Source organism: Varanus komodoensis, unplaced genomic scaffold (genome assembly GCF_004798865.1).
Source record: "Varanus komodoensis strain SLA01 unplaced genomic scaffold, ASM479886v1 scaffold25, whole genome shotgun sequence".
In the NCBI taxonomy this organism is placed as follows: Eukaryota; Metazoa; Chordata; class Lepidosauria; order Squamata; family Varanidae; genus Varanus; species Varanus komodoensis.
Window position 1 is genome coordinate 9233655 of NW_025335661.1, and position 15139 is coordinate 9248793.

Here is a 15139-nt window from a genome sequence, read left to right on the forward strand (position 1 = left end):
AGGCACCCATTTGGCTCCACGATTGAGTGGGGACTAGAACCCAGATCACCCGACTCCTAGTCCCAGGCTCTTAGCTACTGCACCACACTGGTTTTTCAAATACTTGAAAGGCTGTCACAGAGGAGGGCCAGGATCTCCTCAATCATCCCAGAGTGCAGGACATAGAATAATGGGTTTTAAGTTTATGAAGTCATTTTCTGGACTGCTTTCTATAACTGCTAGAGCAGTACAGCAATGGAATCAATTACCTAGGGAAGTTGTGGGCTTTCCCAACACTGGAAGCATTCAAGAGGCAACTGGATAGCCAGCTGTCAGGAATGCTTTAACTTGGAGTCCTGCACTGAACAGGGGGGTGGACTTGATGGCAAAAGGCCCTTTCCAATGCTCCTATGATTATGCTCTATAAATGATTCTGAGAATTGCAGGCTACATCTCTGTCACCAGAAGGACAATACCTAGTGTTATTCTCCGGTCATTTTTGGCCCCTAAACTAGCACCAAATATTCAGTCAACAAATCTTATTCAGCCGCTCGGTGCTCATCTACCAAACAGTGTTTGGGATATAACCCACAGTCTCATGGGACAATCGTCTACTCTAATGAAAGATGCTACCTTGCATGTAAAAATGGTAGTCTCTAACTTTATATGAGTTAAACCTCTATTTTCAGCAAGTATTTAATGTTTTTTTTCTGAGAAAAGCATTGAAATTGATCTCTATTCTGTTTTCATGTGTTCAAAAAATCTCTAAGTTAATCAATTTAAATGGTTTTTGCAAAAATCCAACCCAATCCTAGATCAATTCTGTTGCATCATCTGTAAGAATACGAACATATTTGCAGACTAAGGCATTTTTTGCTGGAGAATGCTTTTGCTATCTCTAAGCCCCTAAGTTTCTATATCAAAGTTTCAGGAAGATTTTTCTTAGGGATCTTCCCATGCATTTTAGGATGAATGTGAGCACGGAACATAAAGATTCTTCTCATTATTATTCTGGAGAGTATTAGTCACAGGAAAGTGCTATCAGAAGATGGAAGGTGATGACAACCAAAGATAGCAGCTTTTCTATTCCATTAAATGGAGTCTGAATGTTTGATTTCACTTATTATTGTATATTTTGCAGCAGAGGGTGCCATTAGGATTTTCCACTTCAGATACCAATATGTCTTAGGCTGGCCCCACAGCTGTCCACCAGTAATTCCTTACAGTGCTGCTGTTGATTAATTCTCTCTACTCCAAAAATCAGCTTTCTCTTCTGCACACAGCAAAATTTACTTCTCCCCCTTTGCCCATCTATTTATACAGTCACACTACAAGGAGGACAGCTGAGAGCAAAAGGCTGCCTGTGCATTCTGTAAATGGACAGCTGATGATAACTGTTGACAGCAACTTCTAGGTGGCCACACACCATAAGCCACCACATGGCAGAGATGTCTAAAATGCTCTATTTAAAGACAGAGAATGTAGGGAAATTAAGCAACAGCCTCAAACTCTAATTCATTAAGAGCGCAATCCCTGAAGACCTACATCTCCCAGAATGCTGGCTGCCATAGGCTGGGAGCCTTAAGGCTTTATTTTCCTTCAGACTAAATACGCATAGAATTGTACCGCAATTTAATACTCCCTTTTAACGTGGTTTTGCATTAAATCTGCATCTAGAACACTTATACAGGATCAGACCCAAAGCCTATCTAGTCCAGCATCCCATTTCCACAGCGGCCCCTTAGCCCTTTTTCCTAATCTGAAAAATCCCAAATGTTGTCGTCTTTCCTCGCAGGAAAATGCACCAGGCCCCTGATCATTTTGTTTGCCCCTTTTTACACCTGCTCTAGTTCTACACTTTTTTTGGGGGGGGGAGGGGGAGATGCATCAACCAGGCACATTTACTGGCAGGTAAGCCACAGTGTGTTCAGTGGGACATACTTCAAAATGAAGGTGCTTAGGAATGCATTGCACTACATATAAACTTTCCAGCTTACAAGGCCATACCGTCTTATGCTACTTTATATTGACTGCTTGGTTGCATAATCCAAGTTTATATATCACTTGAAACTCATAAATCAACCATCATGTTCAACTATCAATAATGCCTCCTCCAGTTCAAAGCTGCCTACTGTTTTCAAATGATTATCAATCAAGTAAATAATTTAGAAGAAAGTGTACATCAAAGAAGACCAAATTTAGTGACCTGAACAAACCCCAGAGAATATCGTTCACAAGGTTCAGCAATGCAAAACAGTAAAAAGTTTTCTTGAAAAGACACACTGGCCCCACTCAACTTCTTTAAACCAGTTCAGTGTAGTTTGAATATTCTTTAAAATGCTTTCTGAAATGAATACAAATGTTTCACATTTCACAGTCCTGTTTACTTGGAGCCACATTTTACAGTAAATTACTGACACATTTCCCCTGCAGCAAAGGGATTTTGTCAACATGAAAGTTCTGACCATCCTGATGTTAATAATTTCAGTGGCCTCTTGGCTGCATTGTTGAAATAGGATGTTGAAGGGAGGGCAGGATCATGCTTGTATCACACACCTTTGTATCATCAATGTGCCGTCGGTTCAAAAGCACAAAGCACTCCACTAAAATAACACAAGGAGCTAAAAAACAATGGCTAAATTGTATAGTACATTGTTGCATTTGTGTGTGTTCTATCTACTTAACCATTCTGTGTAAGCCACCCCGGAAATGTTTTATAGCCAATTCTAGTGCTTTGGGAGTCCCAATCTGCCCTTCCAAGATTTCCCAGAAGGCCACGCCCCCTGTCCCTCACTCACTCCTCTCCTCTCACCAACTGTTTGGCAGTTTCCCAGCATTTGGGCAGTTTTTTTCCTGTTTCCTAAAGGTTCAAAAAGCTGTAAGTTACAATATGCTGCTATATTTGGTATTTTGACCCCCTTGTGCTTGCCTTCAGCTTTGTTTGACACTGGTATAAGGCCCCCTGGGAGCTTCTCTGAAATAGAATTTGGGCATTGGCTGAAAAACTTTCTGTGCCTGTTCTAAAGTTTTAATAATCAATCAATCAATTTGCCATTTCACAACAATCCTGTGGCATGAAATGAGAAATTTGTTTGCCAATATTTACAAGTACAGTACAGTAACAGGTTTGAGCAGGTTTTAAATGGGTTTTTTTGTTCGTCACCTCAAAATCCTTCTCTGGGAAAACAGCAGGATATAAGCTTGAAAAAGAAAGTGAAGTTTTGGTATTTGCTTTGTTCTTAACAATCACATGAAGACAGAAATATTTAATTCATTGTGGCTCTCGAACTAAACTTAAATGTCACACATCATCAAAAACAGACATCTGTGTGTGCAACCTGATCCTCATACACAGATCCCGCATGTGCAAATGTCATTGTTGGACTCCAGGACAGGAGACATCTCTTCATTTTTTGCATGCACAAACCTGTCCCCTGCATTGAAGTGAAAGAAGAAACCCGTACAAGACTAAAAAGATCTGAATTATGGTGGAGTTCCTCTTAACACAACAAACTGTAAATTGCCACTTCTATTCTTAGATATTTTTGTGTTAAGATATGGTACAATGTAATTTAAAATATACAAATGCATATCAGAAATAAATCATGCTTACCAGCTATAACACCAAATGTAATAAAGAGGTAATACACATTTGAGGCATAAGAACTCAGTATCCATCCTAAGGCATTCAAGATTCCTCCAGTTATTGCTGTCTTCCGACATCCACAGGTATTAATGAACAAGCCAATAAAAGGGCCTATGATGGAACAGGAAGGGTAGTTTGAAACTATGTTTATTTTCTTCATGAACAGAATGAGATCTTAAACCACTTGATTCTCATTTGCAAGACGACCAGTAGATTCTAGGTTACTGGCTGAAAATCATTAAAATCAGTACCCAGAATTGATCATAACAGGCAGAGGGCAAAGGAAAAGAGAAATTGGAAAACCATCTCTTATTTTAAAAGAAAGTATTGTTAATGGCTTGATTTACTGTGGGATATTCTCACAATTCACAAACTTCTTGGTCTCCCTAGGTTGGCACACAAAGACTGTCTAGAAGCCAGACCCTTCATTAACTAGGAACTGCAAAGAACCCTGCAGTTCCTGACCTTCATCATGTGCCTGTGCTCTGGCTGGTGTAGCAGAAGAGGAGGCTCCAACACTCATACAAGGCTGGCTAGACAAGAGCAAGAGAAGTGGCTGAGCCCAGATGTCTCTGATTTCACCTTCATCCTTGCCCAGCTCTAAAGGCTGCCTTCTCTGTCAATCTGGAATCTAGCAGAATCTTATTTGTTGCAGAAATATATGTGAATGGGGGAGGCGAGAAGGTGATTCATGCTCAGTTCCTCACCAAAGTGACAGACATTGCTGCTATTGTGAAAACTTTGTATGATTTCAGATCTAGTATCACACAGTCTAGTTCCCATTTGGCCATGAAGCTCACTGGGTGGTTTTGAGGCAGTCACTGACTGTCATCCTAACCTACCTCGCAGGGTTGCTGTGAAGAAGAAAAGAGAAGGTTTGTGCATGTGCCTCAGACTCCCTGGAGTAAAGGTGGGGTATAATTGTAACAACCAGGTAAATCAAATGATACAGGCCCCTACCTACAATCAGAGTGATACCCATACTGAGGGAGCTGACCCATGCTGTCAGGCCTCGACTCTGGCTGAATTCTTCAAGCCATTCCACGTTCAGAATACCAAGGGCCATTTGCGATCCCATAATGAGTATGTGTACCAAGAAGGAAGAAAGGACAATCATCCAAGCCCATCCACCATCAATATCTGGATTTGGCTTAATCCTTCCTCTTGCTTTGGAATCAGTATCTTCACAACTGGTATACATTTTCTGCAAAGTATCCTAAAACAAAGAGAGAAAAAGTTCTCATCAAACCTTGAAAAAGGCTCAGATTTGTTGCTTTTCAAAATTGCTTTAAGCTTTTTATTTACAGATTTTCTGCTAAATCAAATTAACTGCTAAACTGCCTCCATCAAGTTCACTCCTCTTGGATCACATCTGTCTCAAGTGGTCAAGGGGAGAAACAGAAATGACAGGCACCTGTCAATATAATCAGGCTGAACCCCTTTCTGAAAATTGCTAGGTATGGTGAAACAAAGTTAGCTGACAATGTTTCTAAATGTTTCACACTTGATGTGATTATACCCGATAACTAGAGTTCCATTTTCTCCTTACATATTATATATAAGGATATGTGTGAGTACTGGATGCACACCATCCAGTTTTATAAATCAAATAAATATATAAAATATGTTGAGTCAATTCAATCTTTAAAAAAACTTTAGTTACATACTACATGCACAGTTTTATAACTTAAGATGACCAAAGCACAACTGGAGTCAAAGCAGAGACATGGGTTACAGCTACTATGTCAATTTTCAAATAGTTATTCTAGCTTTCAAATGATGCATAAATGGTTGCATTACTTTCTGGTCTAGTAGGTTACAGTGTTCTAACTTAGATTTTGTACTTTAATTTCCATAGTTGACCTAAGAAACAACAATAATGGCCACAATCCAGCCCAGAATTACTCTCCCTGCTGATTGCAATGATACAACCATCTGCACTACTTGTTTAGCATAATCAAGCCATCTGTTGCTTATTCAGAATATCATAAAAGCCACTGCCTGGGCCCTCTCCCCTGCCAAACTGAAATCTCTGAGAGATACACTGAATTTGCATAATCAACTGTGCAAGTTGTCATACATTCACAGGTGACAATTTTTGTACATGTGTACAAATAAGCTGTCTGTCTCTGGTGAAGAGCAGGATAATGTCCTACTATTACTGGGAAATGCAGCAAACGTAAATGGGGTTGGAAGGAGCACCCCACTGTTCATACCTCCTGCAAGCCTGCTATCAGGGCCAATACTGAATCTATCCAATAGGTGGAGCCAATGTACATCCCAGCCAGCATCTTCTTCCAGGTATCTCTCACTAGCTATGCAGAATGGGTACCAGTTGGAGTCACAGCAGGATAACCCACTCCACAATGGTGGGTGACAGAGATCCCATTTAGCAGTTGCTTCTGATGGACTGTTCCCAACATGCCACCAGCACGAGAGCAAGGGCAATCATGCAAATTGGCATCATTCAATTGTCACCTACTGAGAGTCAGAGACATCAAACAGGTGTCAGGCACTCATGTGATTGGCACATGGGGCAAGCCTTGAAATCAGGGAAGTCAAACATCTTTCAGACTGAGGGCTGAATGCAATTTCAGATAATTCAATTTCTTACAGGCTGCTTTCCAGTGGTAGGCAAAAGGGATGGGGTCATAATCGAAGAATACCAACATATTTTAATCTTTTAATTGCAACCTTTTAGAATGGGGGAAAATGTGCAAAAGCTTGGATACCACCTACCTATCAGAGGTTAAGGGAGTTGCCAGGAGAAGGGCTGTGGCCATATGGAGAATGGCAGAGGGCCCAGTTAACACTCCAGCTGGGCCAGATTTGGTCTACAGGTCTGAAGTTCAACACTCCTTCTTTAAATGTAACAGCAGTGCCATTAGATGAACCAAAGCAAAGGCAGCTCCCACAAATTATATATTAAGAGCTTTGATTTCCCGCTCTGCAATCAAATGCTGGCCCTGTATTAATAAGAAACAACCAAAAATGTCCCGTTAAGTGTCTTTGTGAGGCTTAAGACTTTTTTCCCTGTGACAAAAAGTTTTCCCTATTCAATCTATGCATGTAGTAGGTTAGGCTTTTTTCACTTTTGATATCAGGTGAAGTTGAAGATAGACAAGTGTAATGACAAGGCCTGGGTTGGAAGCAGTTTCTCAACACTCTGCAACAGCAGTGGGAACTGAAATGTTTACCGTGCCCTTAGTATGGACTAACCTCTTGGCCATGAATATACTTTTACACTGTTACCATCATGTTATTTTTTATCTTTGGCTATCTGCTTTGTAAATACACTCAGGAACAGGAAAGATCAGTCATAAAACCAGTGCATACACCCATTAGCAGGCTGGAACCAGGATAGGACATGGGCCCTCACCTCACTGCGGACTCAGAGCAGCCTTGACCTAGCTTTGCACCTCCATTCACTGCTCCAAAATGACCATCATGCCACTCAAAAGGCAGAGGCCACTCATTGGAGTAGTACAGGCAAACACTACTCAGTGTTCTCTGCTCTTAATCAAGTAAGACAAGCAGGTCTCTAAGGCTACAATTCAAGCTATTGCTAGATTTTGATCCCACTTAACTAGTCATGGATTCTGGGAATATGGTCACTTACCATATTCCATATCTCTTTTCAACTGCAACTCTATAATGACTAACCTGCAGGGAAGTAGTATTTCACTCAGTTGGACTTCCTTCTGAGTTCATAAGACTGCACTGTCAGTGTGCAAATCCTTACTTTATGCTATCCTAATAATAACCTTAATGTTAGGAAGGTCACTTTTGTTCTGGGAACAATTTAATTTAGTCTTCCACATTTTGCCCTGAGATGGGATTTAAATGAGGTGCAATTCTTGGTGGGGAAATAGTGTGAGAAGGAGGTAAGAATCCCCTTTCTATTTTCCTTTCTAATATTCCTTTTTGAACATGCACCATATAAAAGAAGCCCCACTCAAAAGAGAAAAGTAACCACATGCAATATTTAGCATCAGTTTCATGACTGCCATAGATATAATTTGCTGAAATCAAATCTAAGATAAATTTATTTTACTTAGGGCTGGCTGGCTAATTCTGGGAGTAGTTGGCCCTTTTGTCAAAATTTTCACAGGACTGCTCTTTTAGTAACTCTGGCCTTCAGATTATTTCTGCTGGAACATGTCTACTGAGAGGTGCAGCCCATTAAGTCCAAGGGGATGTATTCCTGGGTAAGTGTGGGTCTAAGACTGCAGTCTTCAGCCTTTTATTGGAATTTTTAAATGAGTATCTGCTTACGCATGAGGTTCACTGAGTGATCTTGGACCATTCATTACATCTCCCTCTAATTTATTTCACATGATTGTTGTGAGGAGAAAATGAGAGGTGGCATGTACAATGTTCTGAACTCCTTGTATGAAAAGTAAAATAAAAAATGCCACTCACAAATAAATGATTACTTCAGGATACCAGCAGAGTACTCGGTGCTCAGAATGTCTGTAAATCTGGATCCTTATTCATTAGCAAGTGTCAATAAAAACTAGCATTAGTCACATTTAGAGTTATTTTGTTACCCCAGACAAAAATGACTGGGGCATGGGAAATGCTGCAGGTAAAAGGCCTTTGTTCTTGCCTAATGTTTACCCCTTGCAATGTATGGCTGTGAAAGCTGGACCATAAGGAAGGCTGAGCACCAAAGAATTGAGGCCTTTAAATTGTGGTGCTGGAGGAGACTCCTGCGAGTCCCTTGGACTGCAAGGTCAGTCCTAGAGATCAACCCTGACTGCTCTTTAGAAGGCCAGATACTGAAGATGAAACTCAAATACTTTGGCCACCTAATGAGAAGGAAGGACTCCCTGGAGAAGAGCCTAATGCTGGGAACAATAGATGGCAAAAAAAGAAGGGGTCGGCAGACAATGAGGTGGCTAGATGGAGTCACTGAAGCAGTTGGTGTGAGCTTAGGCAGACTCCGTGGGATGGTGGAGGACAGGAAGGCCTAGAGGAATGTTGTCCATGGGGTCACAATGAGTCAGACACAACTTCACAACTAACAACAATGTTTACCCCAGGAGGTTTCAGTCAAGGTAAGAATGGCTTTCAGTTCTCAGCAAGTAATTTAAGGTTTTAATATTTCCATAAAACAGTAAAACCTGTATATCAATGCTTGTCCTATTGACTTCTGCTCTACGTAACATTAGTTTGGCCTCCTGATTTAAAAAAAAATCATAGCAAAGCCTTCCCTAGATTGTAATTTTGTTGGTTACAGATTTCAGCTAAGAAGCTTATCTTCAAAAAGAAACCAAAATGATCTGCATCAAACCTTCTTGTGTTTGTTTTGGACATACTGTTTGGGATATCTCAGTGAATTATCCCTTTAAATTTCAGTCCTGGAACTATCTCTAGCATACTTTCATGCCCTGGGCATGTTTGGTTTATAGGAAAAAAATGAAAAAGGCAAGCAATGGACATTTGGGGACTTTTTAGATTAAGAATTTTGTGGCAGTGTCCTAAAAGGACCAGCCTTACAGTACAGAATGACCTAAGGGAATGCCAGTTACCCAATGATGTAGAATGACAATTAAGTTCCCCTCTAAGCAATAAGCATTTTTTAAGGAAAAACATAGCCTAAAAGACTTGAGGCAACACAAGTCACTGATAACTGGCCACAGCAATTCAACCTGTTAGTCCTCTTTGTCACTACACAAATAATATTTAGCCCCAGTAATTTCCGTTCCCCTGATCATCAAGTTAAGAACATGTGGTCATTCAAATAATGCTGGATTACAAGTCCCATCATCACTGACTGTTGCCTATGCTGACATGGGGCTGCTGAGAAATGAAATTTAGGGAAGGTCACAGGGTTCCCTACCCTAGGTAGAAGGATCAACAGATCAAATCTGAGAACAGAATTTCTAAAAGATGGCACTTGTTTGTCAGCTTTCTCTGTTTCTAAGTCCAAAAGCACAACTTTTCCATAGAATCCTGGGTTTTAATTTCAGTCCTGAAAGTTAATATATTAGGGCTGCAAAACAAAGTCTAAATTGAGATTAAGTCAAAGAATAATTAAGAGCCAGTGTGGTATATTGATGTAGTATCTTACTCAAGAAATCCCCTTCCAAATACAGGCTCCATATTAATTCAGGACCAAACAAGTTAAAACAACACACCACTACACCTCTACACACACTCATACCTACCACTCCCTTGTTCTCTTTCCACATAAACAGGTCTCTTAAAGAGACATACCTAAACACCACAAGTGGTTAGAGTGTTGGACTGAGGCTTGGGGAATCTGGTTTCTAGTCCCCACTCAGCCATGAAGTTCACTGGGTGACTGGGTGACAGGCACAGATTCTCAGGCCAACCTACCTTACTGGACTGTTGTCATGAGGATAACCCAGAAAGGATAAGAGCCTCGTAAACTGCCTTGAGTTCTTTGCAAGATGAAAAAATGTAGGGTATAAAAGTCATGTAATAATAATAATAATAATAATACATGTTTAATTACAACATGTGCCTTAATGTTATAAGAACAAAAAGCAAGATGAATTATGAAGGGCTTTTTCACACATGTATGTTACCAAATACTATCACTGTCTATCCCTGAAGCTTAAAATAAAAAAAACATAATCTATGGAACTGACACAATAGCAGTAGGTAGCATCTTAATCTCCCTGCTTCTGCTGGAAATCTGTATGTGTGCAACACATTCATCAGTCACATTGTATTCTACCAAAGATCCCTATCTCATAGGGCAGCTTAAAACATAACCAAAAACCTACAGTAATGGCACCTCTACACAGAGATTAATTCAAAGACAATCATATATGACCTGTATTGCTAGCTGTGTGGTTAGTGGTTAGGAGTGCAGGAGTGCAGGGACACAGAAGATCTGGGTTCTAGTCCCCACCCAGCCATGGAGTTACTCGGTGACTCTAGGCCAGCTGCAGACTCTCAATCTAACCTACTTCACAGGACTGTTGTGGTGAGGCTAACATCAAGAGAAGAAAAAGATGTACACCATCTTGAGTTCCTTGGAAGGAAAAAAGGCAGGATATGAATGTAATAAACAAACATCTCCTCGTACCAATAAATAATAAACAAACATCTCCTTGTACCCACCATGCAGGAGCTGAACAGCCTTTCAGTTATGCAAGATTCTTCTCTAGTCTCAAAGGAGTCCATGGATGCGTCTTTTTGCTATCCTTCTTCCTCTCTGCCCACATGGACTCAGCTAAGATGTGGTCATGAACAGTGAACAAAATTGCACCGGTAAACATCTCCCCATTAAAATGCTGTTTTGTTTTCAATATTAAAATCTGTTTTAATGTTGCAAAAAAAAAGTCCAGTCTGTAAACTGGCTTACTTGGAATTAGTTTCCCAGAGAGACTTGTGCACTACCCTTTGTGTCATTTGCCTTAAAAAGTAGGAATGTTATCCCACCGAATCCAAAGGGGTTTATTGTAGGCTGAGCAGTCCTACCAGAATGGGGGTAGGAGGAATCACCTTGTCCAAAATGCCATCAGCCTTTTACAGCCAGAACAAAACTGAAGGAAGAGCTGCATTTTTCTTTTCTCCCACTCCCACTGAATTCTTGCCCTTTACTTCTATGACTTTTCACCCACTGATTGCACTTGTACGCATCTCCCCTGCCCTATCAGGGCATGGCAGGGGGAAAGGAAGGCTATGGAGCCTGTATCTTCAAGCCTTCCTGCTATCTGCCGCTTACACATGCCCAGAACACCCCATTATGGCTTCTAACACAGAGAAGCATGGGCCGCAGAAGTTGCTGCAGTGCCTGGAGGAAAATTTGTGAGGCTGGGTCTCCCCCTCCAAGGCTGCACCTTTGTCTCTGCCTTCAGAATGGTAGCTCCAAAATATTTCAAGGGCCTGGGAAGCCTCTCTCAGAGCCCACAGGACTACTGCCTAAGGCTGCCATTCAAGTCACTTGTGTAACAGTGGGACCTCCTTCCAAGAAAACTTGGAACTCATCATGACAGTCCCCTTAGGAGAGACCAAAACTGCAGGCAGCTGTGCTGACCCACATCAACCAACCCGTTCTAGCACTTCGCATATCCAGGAGCTAATCCCTGTGAAGCACAAAGGCCTGATCATTGCACCCATGTGATCCTTCACTCCACTAGCTGTGCGATCAGTATTGTACCTGAACCCAAGTGTTGCCTATCCTCCAATATATCCCTTTCTTTTCATACTAAGGATCATGCCTCCCACACTGACTGCAGCACACCACTTCCTGCTGTACTCTGCAATATTTGACTAGGACTTGTTGCAACAGATCCTCATGCTTAAAGCCTTCTCTGCACACTTTGCAAGGCAGCTTCAGGTCTGCTTTGAAACAAGCTGGTTATAAATGTAATATGGTGCAGTGTTTGCTGGGACTCGGGCAATTTGGTTCTGGACCCTACTCGGCAATGGAACTCACTGCATGACTTTGGGTCAGTCATGGGCCCTCAAGCCTAACCTACCTCACAGGGTGGTTGTTGTGAGGATAAAATGGAGAGGAAGGGAACCTAGTACGCCGCCTTGGATTCTCTGTAAGAGGTAAAAAGGAAAGATAGAAAAGCAATGAACTACTACTATACATAATTGCATACTGCAACTGCTGGGGACTAACAGGGCAATTTTATACCTACTTTCCAAGAAATAAGCCCCACTCTGTTCAGTGAATAGGATTTCACTGCAAGTGATCTTTTAATTGCATGACTGCAATCCCGGGATCTGACAGAGACAACGGGCGTGGGGGCAAAGCCTGAAGATGGACCACTTACAATATGCTCAAAACAACAATGATACCCTGAGCCATCTCCTCATCCCCCACCCGGCCCCCAGACTAAGAGAAGCAAACGTTAGGGCCGTGTTTTTCCCGTAAGTAGGAACCGAAGAAAAAGGGCTGGGCTCGGCCATCTGGTGGATCGTTCCCTGTCCGCCCCTCGCCCCCACCCCACAGAAGCCCCAAGCCTCCTAGACAAGCTCTGCTGGGGGGTGCGGGAATGACAATTGCACCTGGCAAGAAAACCAGTCTGCTGGGGGGTACAATCAAATGAGCACTTACAGATTCCTCGGACATACAGGAAATATACGCGGCATGCAGGTAGCCCCCGGAGGGACTACACTGCTTTTTCAGATAGCCAAAGTGGGTCCAATTTACAGTGAACTGCTTCAGCCCCGTCATTCCAATGGGTCTACTCTATACAGGCGTCGTACTCCCTGCAAGCCACGGGGAGAGGGGCGGATGGTGCAGCCTCGCAGCGCCCTGAGCGCAGAAAGCTCGCGACCCGGCTCCCAGCCGCGGGCAGGTGCAAAGGAGGCTGAAGAGGAGGACTTTTCCTCCACATCCATCACGGCGGGGCCAAGAGGCGAGTGACCTCGCCCCCCGCAGCAGCACGTCTGCCCCCCGCAGCGGACAACGCTGCCTGCGCCGGCTTGCCGCCTGGCGTGCCGCGTTCCCGCTCGCCAGGGCCGCCCAACCCAGCCCCGGGACGGGCCCGGCGAAAGCGCCCACTCACCGCCCGACGGCTCCGCCGCTGAGAGCGCCTTCGCGGCACTGCTGCAGTGCCAACTGCGGAGGCAGCTTCAGCCCGGCGCCCGGAGCCTTCCGCGCGGTGGGGGGCGCGCGTCGGGCTTATGTTCTTAGCCGGTCTCCGCGCCTGCTCATCGCCCTTTTGCTCTCTGCAGGGAAGCTCGCCTCGGCGTGGTCTTCCCCCTCCCCGCGCCGCCACCAGCCCATCGCTGGCGTGCCATTTGGCTGCCCCCGTGCAGAGGTTTGGCGCGGGGGCGAGTTGGAAGCCGGTTGCGCGCCCCCGGCCCAAGTTCCCACCCCGCGCCCGGCCTAACGCACCCGCGGCGGCCGCGCGCCGGCGGTTCCCTCTCCTGCATCCAAGCCTAGCGCCGCGGCGGGAGAGTCGTGAAGTCGACACCGCCGAAGAGAAAGAGGCGTTGTTTGTTGCTCGCAGCCCGGCCGAGCCGGATTCGTGGAAACTTGTGGGGGGAGTAGATCTAGGATGGTCTTCAGAATGACCTCCCCGGGCAGGATTTGCACTCCCTGTTGGCTTGGCTTCTCAGTTGCAGAAATGTTCTCGCCCTTCGCCCCTGGCTGGCCTCATTTCCTAGTAGCATCCTTCACTTGGAAAGGACCCTTTGAAATTAACTAGATGACTAGGCCTGCAATCCTGTACACGTTTAGACGGGGAAAGAACTGTTTCTGTCTAATTGCACAGAGGATTGGGGTCTAACTTAATTCAATGTCTCTGTCCTAACTGGGACTAAGACTGCATACAGCTTTGAGTCTGCAGCCCTATGTGCTCAACCCAGCACCCTTCAGATGTGCTGGACTACAGCTCCCATCTTCCCCAAGCCTGGTCCAACACACCTGGAGGGCATCAGGTTGGGGAAAGCTGCCATGCATGCTTACCTTGGAGTAGGTTCCATTTTTCATGGAATGAATCCCACACGTGGTGGAATGAAACTGCTAATCTTTCAAGGGCTGCATGGCTCTTTTGTGTGTGGACCTTGGCCAGGTGTGAAGAATCCACGGCCTTGGACCACATGCTTGCTTTAGCAAAGCTCAGGTAAAGCCCTACATAAATTTACCCTACAGTGTCCCACATGCTTGGCTGTAGCCCCACCCGACATGGCATGCAGCCCCCAACAGATCTCCATCATGGAATGGAATATTGGAGAGAGAAAAGAAATCCTCACCCAGAAGGGAAGCTATGATGCTGAATAGATGACTCTTCCTTCAAAGGGACCACCTAGCTAGCACACTATTCCCTGATGTACTCCCTGTTTTTCCCCAAAATTTATTTATTTAGTACATTTTTATATCATCCATTACAGAACGATCTTTAGGTTCATTACAAGACAAAGCTTAAAACCATAAAATACAATAACACTGAAAAACAATATAGATAACTGTAAACTAAAAACAAGGCAAGTAGTAACCAAGACAAAAGCAGTAACAGTACAAAAATCCAAAAACATACCATTCTACTTTTAGAAACTGAAGAGTTAAAATGACCCAGAAAATAAAGAGGCCTTTTGCTGCTTAAAAAACAAAATAAAGTAGTGTAGGTGCCAGTGGAGCCTTTTAGGGAGGTAATCCAACAACTGGGATGGCACCACTAAAAGGGCATTAAAAGCCAGATGAACTGTGGCCTAGGAGGAGCACTGGATTCAGGGGAACACTGCACCCAAGAGCTGCACGTGGTTGCGCATAAATGTGGCTGGGGTGGTGGTTTAGTGGATTTGGCCTAAAATAAACTTACTATTTCTTTAAAATACTTCTTGTCAGCCTTTAAGGGAAGAAGCCCTTCCAAGATGGCATGCACCAATAAAACTCACAGGCGAATAAGTACATTATAAGAACCATACAAACACAACACAACAGCAATGGCACAAGAAAAACAGCAATAAACATAGGGAAAAAAGGTAAAAGAAAGGTCACATGTCTCTGGAGTCCTTAAGAAGCATTGGCAAACATCATTTCAAAACCCACAAAATAAATAGTATTTTCTAACG

The 15139-nt window shown here is 43.4% G+C and overlaps 1 protein-coding gene across 4 annotated transcripts in view; it reads right to left on the reverse strand.

Moving 5' to 3' along the window:
• The window catches only part of SLC16A14 (solute carrier family 16 member 14), a 29300-nt gene extending 15808 nt beyond the window's left edge, over nt 1-13492 (reverse strand). The window contains exons 1-5 of one of the 4 annotated variants that reach the window (XM_044432998.1): nt 13461-13472; nt 12088-12154; nt 10724-10835; nt 4586-4841; nt 3593-3736 (exon numbers count right to left, since the gene is read on the reverse strand). In XM_044432998.1, the coding sequence (XP_044288933.1) occupies nt 3593-3736; nt 4586-4841; nt 10724-10786 (463 nt within the window). In that variant the 5' untranslated portion in view covers nt 10787-10835; nt 12088-12154; nt 13461-13472. Of the gene's footprint in view, nt 1-3592; nt 3737-4585; nt 4842-6364; nt 6592-10723; nt 10836-12087; nt 12155-13460 lie in introns of those variants that run through there. The other 3 variants (XM_044432996.1, XM_044432997.1, XM_044433000.1) reach the window with 3 other exon arrangements.
• Nucleotides 13493-15139: the final 1647 nt, after the last annotated feature.